This window comes from Nematostella vectensis, chromosome 3 (assembly GCF_932526225.1).
Source record: "Nematostella vectensis chromosome 3, jaNemVect1.1, whole genome shotgun sequence".
Taxonomy (NCBI): Eukaryota; Metazoa; Cnidaria; class Anthozoa; order Actiniaria; family Edwardsiidae; genus Nematostella; species Nematostella vectensis.
Window position 1 is genome coordinate 6,559,021 of NC_064036.1, and position 16,922 is coordinate 6,575,942.

General features: G+C 42.1%; 3 protein-coding genes and 2 long non-coding RNA genes across 5 annotated transcripts; 3 read left to right on the forward strand and 2 right to left on the reverse strand.

Annotated features, from left to right (window-relative positions):
* The first annotated feature begins 422 nt into the window (after window positions 1–422).
* Window positions 423–3,908, forward strand: LOC5506509 (dehydrogenase/reductase SDR family member 9). Its single transcript, XM_032374902.2, has 4 exons — window positions 423–853; window positions 2,246–2,428; window positions 2,676–2,912; window positions 3,089–3,908. Exons 1-4 carry the CDS (start codon window positions 481–483, stop codon window positions 3,310–3,312), a joined length of 1,017 nt encoding a protein of 338 aa, XP_032230793.1. The 5' UTR covers window positions 423–480; the 3' UTR covers window positions 3,313–3,908.
* A 639-nt stretch (window positions 3,909–4,547) lies between these two features.
* LOC125561270 lies at window positions 4,548–6,018 on the reverse strand. Its single transcript, XR_007307302.1, has 2 exons — window positions 5,884–6,018; window positions 4,548–4,747 (listed from the first exon to the last, which is right to left on the reverse strand). It is a non-coding gene; the product is annotated as an uncharacterized LOC125561270 (long non-coding RNA).
* Window positions 5,864–10,869, forward strand: LOC5506495 (retinol dehydrogenase 7). Its single transcript, XM_032374900.2, has 4 exons — window positions 5,864–6,307; window positions 9,296–9,478; window positions 9,672–9,908; window positions 10,096–10,869. Exons 1-4 carry the CDS (start codon window positions 5,935–5,937, stop codon window positions 10,317–10,319), a joined length of 1,017 nt encoding a protein of 338 aa, XP_032230791.1. The 5' UTR covers window positions 5,864–5,934; the 3' UTR covers window positions 10,320–10,869.
* Window positions 5,892–16,596, forward strand: LOC5506501 (retinol dehydrogenase 7). Its single transcript, XM_001627162.3, has 5 exons — window positions 5,892–5,908; window positions 13,649–14,047; window positions 15,131–15,313; window positions 15,469–15,705; window positions 15,893–16,596. Exons 2-5 carry the CDS (start codon window positions 13,675–13,677, stop codon window positions 16,114–16,116), a joined length of 1,017 nt encoding a protein of 338 aa, XP_001627212.1. The 5' UTR covers window positions 5,892–5,908; window positions 13,649–13,674; the 3' UTR covers window positions 16,117–16,596.
* LOC125561271 lies at window positions 11,646–13,690 on the reverse strand. The gene is made up of 2 exons (XR_007307303.1): window positions 13,574–13,690; window positions 11,646–11,861 (listed from the first exon to the last, which is right to left on the reverse strand). It is a non-coding gene; the product is annotated as an uncharacterized LOC125561271 (long non-coding RNA).
* Window positions 16,597–16,922: the final 326 nt, after the last annotated feature.

Genomic DNA, 16,922 nt, shown 5'->3' on the forward strand with positions numbered 1-16,922 from the left:
ATTTATTTTGTTAGACTTTGCAACATTTGTGACATTTTTTTTTCATCATTTTAGACTCGAAATAAAGCCCCAAACCTCTTTTTCATGCCGCGAAAATTCACACGTCACATTCGACTATAAACCCTAATTTTCGTCAAATTCCCTAGCCTGTATACAGACCTCCGTAAAAAGGAGGATAAAAAGGACAGGCTACAAATTCCCCTACTGCGATATAGGGAGACTTTAAGTATGTTAAATATGAATACTTAAGGACCGAAAACCGTTAAAAAACCTTCTGTTGCAATTACTTTTTTCATAGATTTACGGGACTAAATGTAAAGATAAGACAAAACAAATCCGTCACGATCACGCGATCACACAAAGACGTCTCCCTTGGAGGCTGACAGATGAACTCGTTGAACCGAGAGTCGAGGTCTATAAATAACTCACTTGTCTCGTCTTTCGGAAGAAGGCGGTCATTTGCTTCAAAATCTCTAAAAGATGTCTGCTGTTCGAGGAGTTCTTGCATTTGCATCCGAGTTTACCGCACTTCAGCTCGCGGGGGCAGTAATCGCGGTCCTTTTTGTTGCTTGGCTATCCCTTAAATTCCTTCCCCCAACCCGTAGAGTCGGTGATTACCACAACAAGTACGTCCTAGTCACCGGTTGCGACTCGGGCCTCGGTAGAGATCTAGCCATTCGCCTGGATGGTATGGGTTTCCATGTGTTTGGCGCGTGTTTGACGCAGCAGGGCAAACGGGACCTAGAGCAGACGTGCAGTAAACGTACAGTTGGTCTGCTGATGGACGTCACGAGCCATGAACAGATCGCGGAAGCGTTTGAGCAAGTCAAGAGTGTGCTGCATTCGGGAACAGGTACAGAATGGCACTCTGAAAGTTGTGTTAATTATACAGTATACAAAATAATTCGCATTGACTCCTGGTACTGTAGAGTAACTTGGATCACTCACTATTATTACTTATAATTTCAATATTATCACGTTTTCCTTTTCCTCCTATTTTTGGCTTCTTTCGAATTGTGGGTGGGGCTATTTGGAAAGAGTGTAAGTGATTGTCTGGTAGATTAATGTTAATGGTAACATGCAGCCCCAACCGCCACACACAAACACATTCTTTTTTACAAGACACGCAACACTCGCCTGCCTTATCTGAGCGTCCGTTTTTCGATATTTGATGTTCAATGCTGAGATCATTTTGGATGTATTATTTCACGATACCTTGTTTTCGTTCCCAGTTATCACCTTACGAGATCCATATCTGATGGTCGCTGAACCGTTCATACTCCTAACTAGATAGATCTCAGACAGAGTCAGAGACTAGATCTCAGACAGAGTCATAGCACACAGGTATTACAAGACAATTGGTATCAATGAATCTAAAAAAAATATATAGAGATGTTTACATCTTTACAGTTGAATTCATGGCAAATCATATAGCCCTAAATTCATATTGTATGATATGCAGAATATCGTAAAAGCATATTGTATGACATGCAGGATATCGTAAAGCGTATTGTGTTACATGCAATATATCGTCAAAGCCTATTGTGTGACATGCAGGATAGCGTCAATGCGTATTGTGTGACATCCAGGATAGCGTCAAAGCATATTGTGTGACATGCAGGATATCGTAAAAGCGTATTGTGCGACATGCAGGATATCGTAAATGAGTATTACGTGACATGCAGGATATCGTAAAAGCGTATTGCGTGACATGCAAGATATCGTCAAAGCGTATTTCGTGACAGGCTGGATATCGTCAAAGCGTATTGTGCGACATGCAGGATATCGTAAAAGCGTATAACGTGACATGGAAGATATCGTAAAAGCGTATTGCGTGACATGCAGGATATCGTAAAAGCGTATTGTGTGACATGTAGGATAGCGTCAAAGCGTATTGTGCGACATGCAGGATAGCGTCAAAGCGTATTGTGCGACATGCAGGATATCATAAATGTGTATTACGTGACATGCAAGACATCGTAAAAGCGGATTGCGTGACATACCGTTCTTCAAAAAGAATTGTTTATCTATTCCTTGAATATGAAAAGTTGAAATGTTCCCACTCATTCTCATTTATTCAATAAGTGTATGTTTTTCGTACTTTGTTGTTGTTGTTGTTGATGATATTATACCCATAAAAACACTGGGACTTTCTCCCTCTTGTGTTCGCCCTCTTGTGTTCCCCGTTTTTTGTTGTTGTTGTTATTGTTGTTTATTTTACTAAACTCCACTAATATCACCCCAGGTCTGTGGGCGGTGTATAACAACGCTGGATATATGACTCTCGCCCCCTTGGAGTGGTTCCCGCTTGACGACTACAAGCGCATGGCAGATGTGAACCTTTGGGGCCTGGTGGATGTCACCAAGACTTTCCTTCCACTCGTCAAGATGGCAAGAGGCAGAGTCGTGAATGTCTCGAGCATTGTCGGTGGGTGTTTTTATCTTAGAAGCTTTGTAAAAGCTCAAAATAAATCGAAGTAATAACAGATTGTTATACATAAGGTTGACATCTTTGAAAACTCCAGAAAGGATCCGTTAGTCCATCCCCCCTCCCTTGCTTCCCTATCAATGCAGGAAATTGATCTTTTCTGGCCCACGCAATGTCAGGCTTGTCTTTTCGTACAATTGATTTTGCATTGGTTTAAGCAAATCATGTAATCGAACCTTGTTCCCAGGCTTAATCGCGAACGAATTAACTGCACCGTACTCGATTACCAAATATGGCGTGGAAGCGTTCTCGGATGTTTTGCGTCGCGAAATGCTCCCCTGGGGGGTCCGGGTTAGTATCATCGAGCCTCAAGCATTCAAGACCCCGCTTTGGGACAATATCGCCACAAAGAAGTACATGTCTCTGTGGAACGGACTCGACCCGGAGATGAAGAAAGAGTATGGTGAAAAATTCGTGGAAGAAGGTAACATTTTATCGATCCTCATCAATAATAGAATTCAAGAGGGGTGGGGAGGGGGGTTAGTTAAAAGGACAATGCCTTGAGTTATGAAACTTATGGACACGAGAACTCTTCCATCTTCCATTTACAAGCATCTATCATTTGCTGATTGCTTTTTTCTATTTTGCTTTTGTCGCCAGATGTCGCCTTCTTAAGGAAATTCATCCACGACTCGTCAACTGCTTTCTACATGGTAGTCGACGCCGCCGTAGACGCCATCACGTCACGTGACCCTAAGCATCGCTATTCTGTGGGTTGGAATGCCAAGGTAGTGTCAATCTTGGGGGTCTTGCCTTCTGGCTGGACAGACGCGTTTCTCTGGACAACTTTGCCTCGCCCCTCCCCGCTAGGTGCAAAGAAGTAGTAACGAGAGTTGAACACTCGCAACTAATTTTCCTTACATTGCTGCATTCACCAGTTGGAAAACGAATAGGGGACTGGGACCGAGGCCTTGGCGCGTGTGACTTTGGGATCGGCTAGCCTGCGAAGCAGGCCCAAAGGGTTGGGAAAGAAGAGGGACGGAGACGAGGCGCGTGCACTAGTAATAGGAAACGATGAGGGAGCTAAAAAAAAACGTACGGCAAAAACCACACGGGGTCGGCTGCAAGCGCTAACTGTCCCTACTCTGCCCTCCATCCTTCTCTCCAGGCGCGCGGGATCTATCCCTCATCTTACGAGCTTGTTGCGCTTGCTACGCAGGCTAGAGACCGACTAACTTGGCCGTTTTGCTCAACAAAAAATCCTGCATTTACAATGTCATTTTCACCAACTTCTTGTTATTTTGATATAGGTGTCATTAACTTTTGTTTAGAAGTGTGAGTCATTTTGATTTGAAAAAGTTATTATGGAGTTTTGTAGAACTTTAAAAAATCTTGTATAGAAAATTAATATAAAATATATATAATTCATTTTATATAAATATAAAATTGTGTATAGAAATAAACAAGATTTTTAAGCGTGTATATTGTTCCGTTCAAGATATTTTTTTTATATTGAACAGAGAGAAATTTGAAGCGTAAATAAGAACGCCAAATATAGAAACAAACGTGGACAATTATCGGCGATCCTGTGCATCACTGATTTCATCAGCGATCGGAAGATCGTGAGCGATCAAAAATTTGAATGGAAACCCGCCTTAAGTGAAAGTTGCGCTCCCCCTTGCGCTAAACGATAGCTACTTACCTGAAACATAGCTTATGCACTACATCTGGTAAAAATAACCAATCTCCCTCCAAATTGATGAAAAATGTAAAAAGGCCTTGTTCAAACTCCTCTTTGACGTCATATTTCTTGATTGTGCCTGTTTATTGCTCTTGCATTCTTTAGCATTCCACTACTGACATAAACTACAATGGCGTTCAAGCACAACAGAGTTAGCTATCATTCCTCCGATAGACAGAACACATCCCTTCTGTACAAAAAAAAAAAAACACACACCCCGTGATATGATTTCAAGCCCCAACCTTTTGTCTTTCGAAGTTATTATTTTATTTTTTTTGCAAAGGCGCTGCGGCACCGCAACTGCTTCATCTCTACAAAGACTTGAGCCTCTAGGAAGGTGTAAACGCAAATGACGTCGTTAAGAAGAACAGGAGATACTACTGAGTGATTGTTTTTATTTTTTAAATTGATGTCATTTTATTAACCATTTCCCTCCATCTAAACGCAATGTCAGGGATCTCATTTACACTGACGGCACGTCTTACGATAGTAGATCTTAAGGGAGTTCACAAAATAAGCGTTGGTGCAGAGTCCCTTGGTATCCCATTCATTACAGTACCAATGAATGTCACCGCAACCTGAACAAAGGATACAACATATGTGTATCAGTGCAATGTCGACTGTCGAACGTACCTACCAAGCCCTGGTAAGGGACAGACCATTAGCAAAGTGAATGGGCTGGTGGTAGTGGATGGGGGGGTGGGGGGGGTGTGGGATAAAATAATCTAATCTGTATGTCTAAAAGGAAAAAAAAAAAACAATTCATATTCCTATTCTGGGGGGGGGGGGGGGGGGATTTTCCACCAGCCCATCAAATATCAAATGTTCAGTCCCAAATGTTCAATCTTGGTTTTTGCTGCAATTTACTAAGCGAAATCTAACCGAATAAGAAAGGCCGAAAATACAATCCAGGTTGTCCTCTTGGTAATAATTTAAGAACATTCATTATTGACGATATAAGTCAGGGCGGGTTGGACTCAGCCACGATGTTTTATTAGGGAAATTGACTATTTTGTCGCGAACAAGTTCAAAGTAAGTTGTTACTAAAATTAGAACAAGTTTTGCGCAAAATATATACAATACCGTTGCGCCTTGGCCTTACATCGACGAAAACTATTTAAAATCTCGAAATAAAGTGTGATAATGGGAACGTTAAGAATATGCCTAGAAATTCATATTAACAGTTTAGACAAATAATGAAAATATTTTATAGTAAGAAATGTCACTTTACTGACAAACATTGCTTCTCTTAATTTTACAATTTGCTTTTCACGTTTTCTAATTTATTTTGTTAGACTTTGCAACATTTGTGACATTTTTTTTTTCATCATTTTAGACTCGAAATAAAGCCCCAAACCTCTTTTTCATGCCGCGAAAATTCACACGTCACATTCGACTATAAACCCTAATTTTCGTCAAATTCCCTAGCCTGTATACAGACCTCCGTAAAAAGGAGGATAAAAAGGACAGGCTACAAATTCCCCTACTGCGATATAGGGAGACTTTAAGTATGTTAAATATGAATACTTTAAGGATCGAAAACCCGTAAAAAAAACCTCCTGTTGCAATTACGTTTTTCATAGATTTACGGGACTAAATGTAAAGATAAGACAAAACAAATCCGTCACGATCACGCGATCACACAAAGACGTCTCCCTTGGAGGCTGACAGATGAACTCGTTGAACCGAGAGTCGAGGTCTATAAATAACTCACTTGTCCCGTCTTTCGGAAGAAGGCGGTCATTTGCTTCAAAATCTCCAAAAGATGTCTGCTGTTCGAGGAGTTCTTGCATTTGCATCCGAGTTTACCCCACTTCAGCTCGCGGGGGCAGTAATCGCGGTCCTTTTTGTTGCTTGGCTATCCCTTAAATTCCTTCCCCCAACCCGTAGAGTCGGTGATTACCACAACAAGTACGTACTAGTCACCGGTTGCGACTCGGGCCTCGGTAGAGATCTTGCCATTCGCCTGGATGGTATGGGTTTCCATGTGTTCGGCGCGTGTTTGACGCAGCAGGGCAAACAGGACCTTGAGCAGACGTGCAGTAAACGTACTGTTGGTCTGCTAATGGACGTCACGAGCCATGAACAGATCGCGGAAGCCTTTGAGCAAGTCAAGAGAGTGCTGCCTTCGGGAACAGGTACTGAGCTGACATTCTTGTAGTTGTAAACCAACCGATGTCCGTTTTTCTTTTCATCCTATTACCGGTATTGGCTTCTAACGAATTATGGATTGGGGCTATTTGGAAAGATTGTAAGAGATCGTTAAATATATGCAAGGAAAAGTCTGATTAATGAAAGGCCCATGCAGCCCCCCACCGTCACACACAAACACATTCTTTTATACTAGACACGCATCACTTTGGATGTATTATTTTTGAGCAAGTCAAGAGGGTGCTGCCTTCAGGAACACTTACAGAATGGCACTCTGAAAGTTGTGTTAATTATACAGTACACAAAATAATTCGCATTGACTCCTAGTACTGTAGAGTAACTTGGATCACTCACTATTATTACTTATAATTTCAATATTATCACGTTTTCCTTTTCATCCTATTATTGGCTTCTTTCGAATTGTGGGTGGGGCTATTTGGAAAGAGTGTAAGAGATTTTCTGGTAGATTAATGTTAATGGTAACATGCAGCCCCCAACCGCCACACACAAACACATTCTGTTTTACGAGACACGCAACATTCGCCTGGCTTATCTGAACGTCCGGTTTTCGATATTTGTTGTTCAATGCTGAGATCATTTCGGATGTATTATTTCACAATACCTTGTTTTCGTTCCCTCTGGTCACCTTACGAGATCAATATCTGATGGTCGCTGAACCGTTCATACTCCTAACTAGATAGATCTCAGACAGAGTCAGAGAGACTAGATAGTTCACAGGTATTACAAGACAATTGGCATCAATGAATCTAAAAAAAAAAAACATAGAGATGTTTACATCTTTACAGTTGAATTCATGGCAAAACATATAGGCTAAATTCATATTTTATGACATGCTGAGTAGCGTGAAAGTGTATTGTGTGACATCCAGGATATCGTCAAAGCATATTGTGTAACATGCAAGATGTCGTAAAAGCATATTGTGTGACATACAGGATATCGTAAAAGCATTTGTGTGGCATGCAGGATATCGTAAGAACGTATTGTGTGACATGCAGGATATTGTCAAAGCATATTGTGTGACATGCAGGATAGCGTTAAAGCGTATTGTGTGACAAGCAGGATATCGTCAAAGCGTATTGTGTGACATGCAGGATAGCGTTAAAGCGTATTGTGTGACATGCAGGATATCGTAAAAGCGTATTGTGTGACATGCAGGTTATCGTCAAAGCGTATTGTGTGACATGCAGGATAGCGTTAAAGCGTATTGTGTGATATGCAGGATATCGTAAAAGCGTATTGTGTGACATGCAGGATATCGTAAAAGCGTATTGTGTGACATGCAGGATATTGTCAAAGCATATTGTGTGACATGCAGGATAGCGTTAAAGCGTATTGTGTGACAAGCAGGATATCGTAAAAGCGTATTGTGTGACATCCAGGATATCGTCAAAGCGTATTGTGTGACAAGCAGGATATTGTAAAAGCGTATTGTGTGACATCCAGGATATCGTCAAAGCGTATTGTGTGACAAGCAGGATATCGTAAAAGCGTATTGTGTGACATCCAGGATATCGTCAAAGCGTATTGTGTGACAAGCAGGATATCGTAAAAGCGTATTGTGTGACATGCAGGATATCGTCAAAGCGTATTGTGTGACATGCAGGATAGCGTTAAAGCGTATTGTGTGACATGCAGGATATCGTAAAAGCGTATTGTGTGACATGCAGGTTATCGTCAAAGCGTATTGTGTGACATGCAGGATAGCGTTAAAGCGTATTGTGTGACATGCAGGATATCGTAAAAGCGTATTGTGTGACATGCAGGATATCGTAAAAGCGTATTGTGTGACATGCAGGATATTGTCAAAGCATATTGTGTGACATGCAGGATAGCGTTAAAGCGTATTGTGTGACAAGCAGGATATCGTAAAAGCGTATTGTGTGACATCCAGGATATCGTCAAAGCGTATTGTGTGACAAGCAGGATATTGTAAAAGCGTATTGTGTGACATCCAGGATATCGTCAAAGCGTATTGTGACATGCAAGATATCGTAAAAGCATTTGTGTGACATGTAGGATATCGTAAAAGCGTATTGTGTGACATGCAGGATATCGTCAAAGCGTATTGTGTGACATGCAGGATATCGTAAAAGCGTATTGTGTGACATGCAGGTTATCGTCAAAGCGTATTGTGTGACATGCAGGATAGCGTTAAAGCGTATTGTGTGACATGCAGGATATCGTCAAAGCGTATTGTGTGACATGCAGGATATCGTCAAAGCGTATTGTGTGACATGCAGGATAACGTCAAAGCGTATTGTGTGACATGTAGGATATCGTCAAAGCGTATTGTGTGACATGCAGGATATCGTAAAAGCGTATTGTGTGACATGCAGGTTATCGTCAAAGCGTATTGTGTGACATGCAGGATAGCGTTAAAGCGTATTGTGTGACATGCAGGATATCGTCAAAGCGTATTGTGTGACATGCAGGATATCGTCAAAGCGTATTGTGTGACATGCAGGATAACGTCAAAGCGTATTGTGTGACATGCAGGATATCGTCAAAGCGTATTGTGTGACATGCAGGATATCGTCAAAGCGTATTGTGTGAATGCAGGATAACGTCAAAGCGTATTGTGTGACATGTAGGATATCGTCAAAGCGTATTGTGTGACATGCAGGATAGCGTCAAAGCGTATTGTGTGACATGCAGGATAGCGTCAAAGCGTATTGTGTGACATGTAGGATAGCGTCAAAGCGTATTGTGTGACATGCAGGATAGCGTCAAAGCGTATTGTGTGACATGCAGGATAGCGTCAAAGCGTATTGTGTGACATACAGGATAGCGTCAAAGCGTATTGTGTTACATGCAATGTATCGTCAAAGCGTATTGTGTGACATGCAGGATAGCGTCAAAGGGTATTGTGTGATATGCAATAAACGTGATATTATACCCGTAAAAACACTGGGAACAAGACTTTATTTTACTAAAGTTCATCCATATCACCCCAGGTCTGTGGGCGGTGTATAACAACGCTGGATATATGACTCTCGCCCCCTTAGAGTGGTTCCCGCTTGACGACTACAAGCGCATGGCAGATGTGAACCTTTGGGGCCTGGTGGATGTCACCAAGACTTTCCTTCCACTCGTCAAGATGGCAAGAGGCAGAGTCGTGAATGTCGCGAGCATTGTCGGTGGGTGTTTTTATCTAAGAGGCTTTGTAAAAGCTCAAAATAAATCGAACTCATAACAGATTGTTATACATAAGGTTGACATTTTTGGAAATTCCAGAAAAGAACCGTTAGTCAATCTGGCCCACACATCTCAGGCTTGTCTATTGATTTTGCATTGGTTTAAGTAAATCATGTAATCGAACTTTGTTCCCAGGCTTAATCGCGGGCGAATTAACTGCACCGTACTCGATTACCAAATATGGCGTGGAAGCGTTCTCGGATGTTTTGCGTCGCGAAATGCTCCCCTGGGGGGTCCGGGTTAGTATCATCGAGCCTCAAGCATTCAAGACTCCGCTTTGGGACAATATCGCCACAAAGAAGTACATGTCTCTGTGGAACGGACTCGACCCGGAGATGAAGAAAGAGTATGGTGAAAAATTCGTGGAAGAAGGTAACATTTTATCGATCCTCATCAATAATAGCATTCAAGAGGGGTGGGGGAGGGGGCTAGTTAAAAGGACACTGCCTTGAGTTATGTAACTTATGGACGCGAGAATTCTTCCATCCATTTTCCATCTTCCATTTACAAGCATCTATCTTTTGCTGATTGCTTTTTTCTATTTTGCTTTCGTCGCCAGATGTCGCCGGGTTAAGGAAATACATGGACATGTCGTCAACTGCTTTCTACATGGTAGTCGACGCCGCCATAGACGCCATCACGTCACGTGACCCTAAGCATCGCTATCCTGTGGGTTGGAATGCCAAGGTAGTGTCAATCTTGGGGGTCTTGCCTTCTGGCTGGACAGACGCGTTTCTCTGGACGACTTGGCCTCGCCCCTCCCCGCTCGGTGCAAAGAAGTAGTAACAAGAGTTGAACACTCGCAACTAATTTTCCTTACATTGCTGCATTCACCAGTTGGAAAACGAGTAGGGAACTGGGAACGAGGCCTCGGCGCGTGCGACTATGGGATAGGCTATCCTGCGAAGCAGGCCCAAAGGGTTGGGAAAGAAGAGGGACGGAGACGAGGCGCGTGCACTAGTGAGAGGAAACGATGCGAAAGCCAAAAAAAAAATCGTACGGCAAAAACCACACGGGGTCGGCTGCAAGAGCTAACTTTCCCTACTCTGCCCTCCATCCTTCTCTCCAGGCGCGCGGGATCTATTCCTCATCTTTCGAGCTTGTTGCGCTTGCTACGCAGGCTAGAGATCGGCTAACATGGCCGTTTTGCTCAACAAAAAAATCCTGCATTTACAATGTCATTTTCACCAACTTCTTGTTATTTTGATATAGGTGTCATTAACTTTTGTTTAGAAGTGTGAGTTGTTTTGAATTGAAAAAGTTAGAACTTTAAAAAATCTTAAATGGCAGTTATAAAATTGTGTATAGAAATAAAAAAAGATTTTTGAGCGTGTATATTGTTCCGATCATGATATTTTTTAGATTGAACAGGGAGAAATTTGAAGCGTAAATAATAACGCCGAATATAGAAACAAACGTGAAGAATTATCGGCGATCCTGCGCATCACTGATTTCATCAGCGAACGTAAGATCGTGAGCGATCAAAATGGAAACCCGCCTTGAGTGAAAGTTGCGCTCCCCTTTGCGCCCAACGTTAGCTAAGTACCTGAAACATAGCTTATGCACTACATCTGGTAAGAATAACCAATCTCCCTCCAAATTTTTTAAATAAGTAAAAAGGCCTTGTTCGAACTCCACTTGACGTCATATTCGCTGATTGCGCCTGTTTATTGCTCTTCCATTCATTTAGCCTTCCACTACTGAATACAATATCCACCATGGCGTACAAGCACAACAGAGTTAGCTATCATTCCTCAGATAGACAGAACACATCCCTTCTGTACAAAAAAAAAACATCGCCGGTCGCCTAATGCAAATTGCTACGAAAACCCTAACAGGGGAGGGGCACTGAGGCCTCCCTACCACTGACCCCCCCCCCCCCCCCCACACACACACACACACACACACCCCTAATACGATATGATTTCAAGCCCCCAACCTTGTGTCTTTGGACGTTATTATTTTATTTTTTTGGAAAGCCCTCCCCTCCAAAAGGCGCTGCGGCACCGAAACTGCTTCATCTCTACAAAGACTTGAGCCTCTAGGAAGGTGTGAACGCAAATGACGTCGTTAAGAAGAACAGGAGAAACGACTGAGATATGGAACTACTGTTTTTTTTTTTTTTTTAATTGTTCTCATTTTATACTTTTTTATTTTTTCCATCCAAAACAGCAATACCCCCCATCTAAACGCAAAGTCGGGGATCTCATTTACAATGACTGCACGTCTTACGACAGTAGATCTTGAGGAAGTTCACAAAATAAGCGTTGGTGCAGAGTCCTTTGGTCTCCCATTCATTACAGTACCAATGGTTGTCACCGCAACCTGAACAAAGGATACAACATATGTGTATCAGTGCAATGTCGACTGTCAGACGTACTTACCAAGCCCTGGTAAGGGACAGACCATTAGCAAAGTGAATGGGCTGGTGCATGGTGGTGGTGGTGGTAGGGGGAGGGGGGGGGAGTGATAAAATCATCTAATCTGTGTGTCTAAAAGGAACAAAACAATTCATACGCGATAAAAATGTCTGCAGCCCTAACAAGAAATCGAAAAAGGTGGATAAAGAAAGCGGAAAAATGTAGCGGGTTGGCTTGTTCTGTGGAATGTCGCTGTGTCTTTTATCCAAAGACTGTTTGTTGGAATTTATGCTTGCTTGACCTTTTCGAGGGAAGAAAGTTTCGAGGTGGGATTTTCCACAAGCCCATCAAATATCAAATGTTCAGTCCCTTTATTTTGGTTTGCTGCAATTTACGTTACTAAGCTGCCACAGAAGCCTCGCGGATTATATTCTGATTAAAAAGGATACTTCCAATTTCCCCATCCATACTAAAACCACCACGTCCTATTTATGAATTCCCAGTGACGCCTCCAGGGGGTACAAGGGTCTTGATGGCACCATCCCCCTACCCCCTTCCCTGCATTTATTTTGAAGAAAGATACGTCATATGTCTAGTCTACCGTATTGTTACCTAGCCCTTTTGATTGTGCTCCACCCTCACACGAAATAGTTTTCGTGACAATTTAGTACATACCGATCTGGTTGATTGTTAATAGTTTTCCTTTTTGACTTTTCGATATAATGCTAATGGTATTTGAAACTTCCAAACCACTCTTTGTTCAATCAGGGTTCAATTTCAAAAATTAAGATTCGGAAAAACACTTTTGCGTGGAAACCTTTGTCAATCTGTAATAAGTCAGTTAATTATCTCGAGCCTCCGGCAATAAGCTTTATCGCTTATTGTATATGGCTTATTGCCTCGGCTCTCGGTAATTAACTCATGTGCAATGCTCTTTAGTGTCTATCAACTATTTGTTTTAGCCGATGTGCAATGACCTTTGAGCTATTACTTTCCAGTAAGTGCAATGCTTTGGGCTTCACTGTTTAGTAATGTGCAATTCTCTTCAGTGTCTACCAGCAATTTGTTTATGTTGAGACTGCTTATGTAGTGTCTCTGTCAAGCATTATTTATAGTATAGTGTGTACTGCTACATAAGAGAACTAACAGCCTGTTTGTCAGTCTGAGTATTGTGCACTTGTTTGTGCACTGGTTTATGATCCCAACACATATATCATCACTATTTTCCTCAGCGATCGGAAGATCGTGAGCGATCAAATGAAAGTACGACATCTAGGGCCTCTGGGCCTCCCTCCCACTGACCTCCCCCCCCCCCCCCCTCCAATACAGGTTAGTTAAGGTGCTCCGGCACCGTAACTGCTTCATCTCTACCAAGACTTAACTTCCATGATCTGTTCATGGCTCGTGATGTCCATTAGCAGACCAACAGTACGTTTACTTCAACTTTGCTCTATCTTTTCCCTAACATTAGTAGCACTTTCAAGTTATTAAAATTTCTTTATTACATTTCACGTAATATATTTTATTACATTTCGTGTTAAACAGTTATTACATTTTGCGATATAGGTTATTACTGTTTGCGGCGCAACTCTTTGCCAAATCCCTAGCATTCCTACTATCCCAAAATTTTTTTAAATGTTAACAATAACAAAATAGTGGCTGAATGATTATTCTTACCATGGCCATGGTTCGTGGGTTGCTTTATGACGAATTAAAAAGACACGACAGGACACAAAGACGTTACTCTTGGAGGTCATTTGCTTCAAAATCTCCAAAAGATGTCTGCTGTTCGAGGAGTTCTTGCATTTGCATCCGAGTTAACCCCGCTTCAGCTCGCGGGTGCAGTAATCGCGGTCCTTTTCGTTTCCTGGCTATCCCTTAAATTCCTTCTCCCCACGCGCAGAGTCGGTGATTACCACAACAAGTACGTCCTTGTCACCGGCTGTGACTCAGGCTTCGGTAGAGATCTAGTCATTCGCCTGGATGGTATGGGTTTCCATGTGTTCGGCGCGTGTTTGACGCAGCCAGGTAAGCGGGACCTGGAGCAGACGTGCAGTAAACGTACTGTTGGTCTACTGATGGACGTCACGAGCCATGAACAGATCATCGAAGCATTTGAGCAAGTCAAGAGAGTGCTGCCTTCGGGAACAGGTACAGAATGGCACTTGGTAGCTGTAAACCAAGCGATGTCCGTTTTTCTTTTCATCCTATTACCGGTATTGGCTTCTAACGAATTATGGATTGAGGCTATTTGGAAATATTGTAAGAGACCGTTAAATATATACAAGGGAAAGTCTGATTAATGAAAGGCCCATGCAGCCCCCCACCGCCACACACAAACACATTCTTTTATACTAGACACGCATCATTTTGGATGTATTATTTCACAATACCTTGTTTTCGTTCCCTCTGGTAACCTCACGAAATCAAGATCTGATGGCCGCTGAACCGTTCATTTTCCCAACTAGATATCTGAGATACACTCTTTTTTTATATAAGAACGTCTATCTATTTTTTTTTTTTGTTGTTGTTTGTTGGGGCCGGGCCGTTCTTCTTTTTGGGACAATTTCAGGCTGAATATTGATTCTACATTTAAAAACGCACCAGGACTAAAAAAAGAATTTTTTTATCTTCTATCAAAGCCTCGGCATGTTTTTAAAATTTGGTGAAATCTCAGGCTGGACGTTTTTATAAAAAAAACGTTCTTATAAAAAAAAATCTCTCAGGCATAGTAAAAGCACACAGGTATTTTAGAAGACGATTGACATCAATCCAAAACATTAGAGATGTTGTATGTAATATATTTACTGTTGAATTTATAGCAAGTAACGATCAAATAGCCTAAAATGGTATGGATAAGAAAACTAGACTCTTGATCCTCAGAAATGTTTCCGTTACCTCTGTTGGTAAAATTATAAACTCGATTCTTCAAACATCTTGTCCTTGAATATGAAACAGTTAGATGATCCCTCTCTTTCCCATTTAGTTAATAAGTATATGTTTATTATTTATGTCATGTTTTTGTTGCTGTTTGCAGTACCCTTTTCACTTGGAGTGGTCACCTTTGAATTGGTAGTTGTACTTTTTTTTATGATTATTATACCCATGTATCACTGCAGGTTTTTTGGGGGTTGTATAACAACACAGGGTACAAGACTTGCCCTTTTTATTAATTTCTCTGCTTTTTCTTTTTGTTGCTGTTGTTATTAATATACCTCATCCATATCACCCCAGGTCTGTGGGCGGTGTATAACAACGCTGGATACATGACTCTCGCCCCCTTAGAGTGGTTCCCGCTTGACGACTACAAGCGCATGGCAGATGTGAACCTTTGGGGTCTTGTGGATGTCAGCAAGACTTTCCTTCCACTCGTCAAAATGGCAAGAGGCAGAGTCGTGAATGTCGCGAGCACTGTGGGTGTGTAGTTTTATCCAAGAAGCTTTGTAAAAGCAAAAAAAAATGGTTTCATTGGGTTTGACATTGTGAGATTCCAGGAAAGATCGGTTACCACCACAATAGATATCGCACTTTTTATTTGGTTTAAATATCATGTAATCGAACCTTGTTTCCAGGCTTAATCGCGAATGAGTTAACTGCACCGTACTCGATTACCAAATATGGCGTAGAAGCTTTCTCTGATGTTTTGCGTCGCGAAATGTTCCCCTGGGGGGTCCGGGTGAGTATCATCGAGCCTCAAGCATTCAAGACTCCGCTTTGGGACGATATCGCCACTAAGAAGTACATGTCTCTGTGGAACGGACTCTACCCGGAGATGAAAAAGGAGTATGGTGAAAAATTCGTGGAAGGAGGTAACATTTTATCGATCCTCATCAATAATAGCATTCAAGAGGGGTGGGGGAAGGGGCTAGTTAAAAGGACACTGCCTTGACTTATGGAACTTATGGACGCGAGAATTCTTCCATCCATTTTCCATCTTCCATTTACAAGCATCTATCATTTGCATATGGCTTTTTTCTATTTTGCTTTTGTCGCCAGAAGTCGCCGGGTTAAGGAAATACATCGACATGTCGTCAACTGCGACCTACATGGTAGTCGACGCCGCCATAGACGCCATCACGTCACGTGACCCTAAGCATCGCTATCCTGTGGGTTGGAATGCCAAGGTAGTGTCAATCTTGGGGGTCTTGCCTTCTGGCTGGACAGACGCGTTTCTCTGGGCAACTTTGCCTCGCCCCTCCCCGCTCGGTGCAAAGAAGTAGTAACAAGAGTTGAACACTCTAATTTTCCTTACATTGCTGCATTCACCAGTTGGAAAACGAGTAGGGGACTGGGACCAAGGCCTCAGCGCGTGCGACTATGGGATAGGCTATCCTGCGAAGCAGGCCCAAAGGGTTGGGAAAGAAGAGGGACGGAGACGAGGCGCGTGCACTAATGAGAGGAAACGATGAGGGAGCTAAAAAAACGTACGGCAAAAACCACACGGGGTCGGCTGCAAGAGCTAACTTTCCCTACACTGCCCTCCATCCTTCTCTCCAGGCGCGCGGGATCTATCCCTCATCTTCCAAGCTTGTTGCGCTCGCTGAGCAGGCTAGAGATCGGCTAACTTGGCCTTTTTGATCAACAAAAAAATCCTGCATTTACAATGTAATTTTCATCAACTTCTTGTTATTTTGATAAAGGTGTCATTAACTTTTGTTTAGAAGTGTGAGGCATTTTAATAAAAAAAAGTTCTTATAAAAGCAGTTTTGTAGAACTTTGAAAAATCTTAAACGGCAGTTATAAAATTGTTTATAGAAATGAGAAAGATTTTTGAGCGTCTATATTGTTCCGTTCATGGTCGTATTTTTTTTTTAAATTGAACGAGAGAAATTTGAAGCGTCAATAAGAACGACAAATATAGAAACAAACGTAAACAATTATCGGCGATCCTGTGCATCCCTGATTTCATCAGCGATCGGAAGATCATGAGCGATCAAAATGGAAACCCGCCTTAAGTGATAGTTGCGCTCCCCTTTTCGCCCAACGATAGCTACGTACCCAAAACATAGCTTATGCACTACATTTG

Coding starts and splice junctions, on each gene's coding strand:
- LOC5506495 (XM_032374900.2), top strand. CDS start 5,935: ATGTCTGCTGTTCGAGGAGTTCTTGCATTTGCATCCGAGTTTACCCCA. Junction 6,308..9,295: donor AGTGCTGCCTTCGGGAACAG/GTACTGAGCTGA, acceptor ATATCACCCCAG/GTCTGTGGGCGGTGTATAAC. Junction 9,909..10,095: donor TGAAAAATTCGTGGAAGAAG/GTAACATTTTAT, acceptor TTTCGTCGCCAG/ATGTCGCCGGGTTAAGGAAA.
- LOC5506509 (XM_032374902.2), top strand. CDS start 481: ATGTCTGCTGTTCGAGGAGTTCTTGCATTTGCATCCGAGTTTACCGCA. Junction 854..2,245: donor TGTGCTGCATTCGGGAACAG/GTACAGAATGGC, acceptor ATATCACCCCAG/GTCTGTGGGCGGTGTATAAC. Junction 2,429..2,675: donor GAATGTCTCGAGCATTGTCG/GTGGGTGTTTTT, acceptor CCTTGTTCCCAG/GCTTAATCGCGAACGAATTA.
- LOC5506501 (XM_001627162.3), top strand. CDS start 13,675: ATGTCTGCTGTTCGAGGAGTTCTTGCATTTGCATCCGAGTTAACCCCG. Junction 14,048..15,130: donor AGTGCTGCCTTCGGGAACAG/GTACAGAATGGC, acceptor ATATCACCCCAG/GTCTGTGGGCGGTGTATAAC. Junction 15,314..15,468: donor GAATGTCGCGAGCACTGTGG/GTGTGTAGTTTT, acceptor CCTTGTTTCCAG/GCTTAATCGCGAATGAGTTA.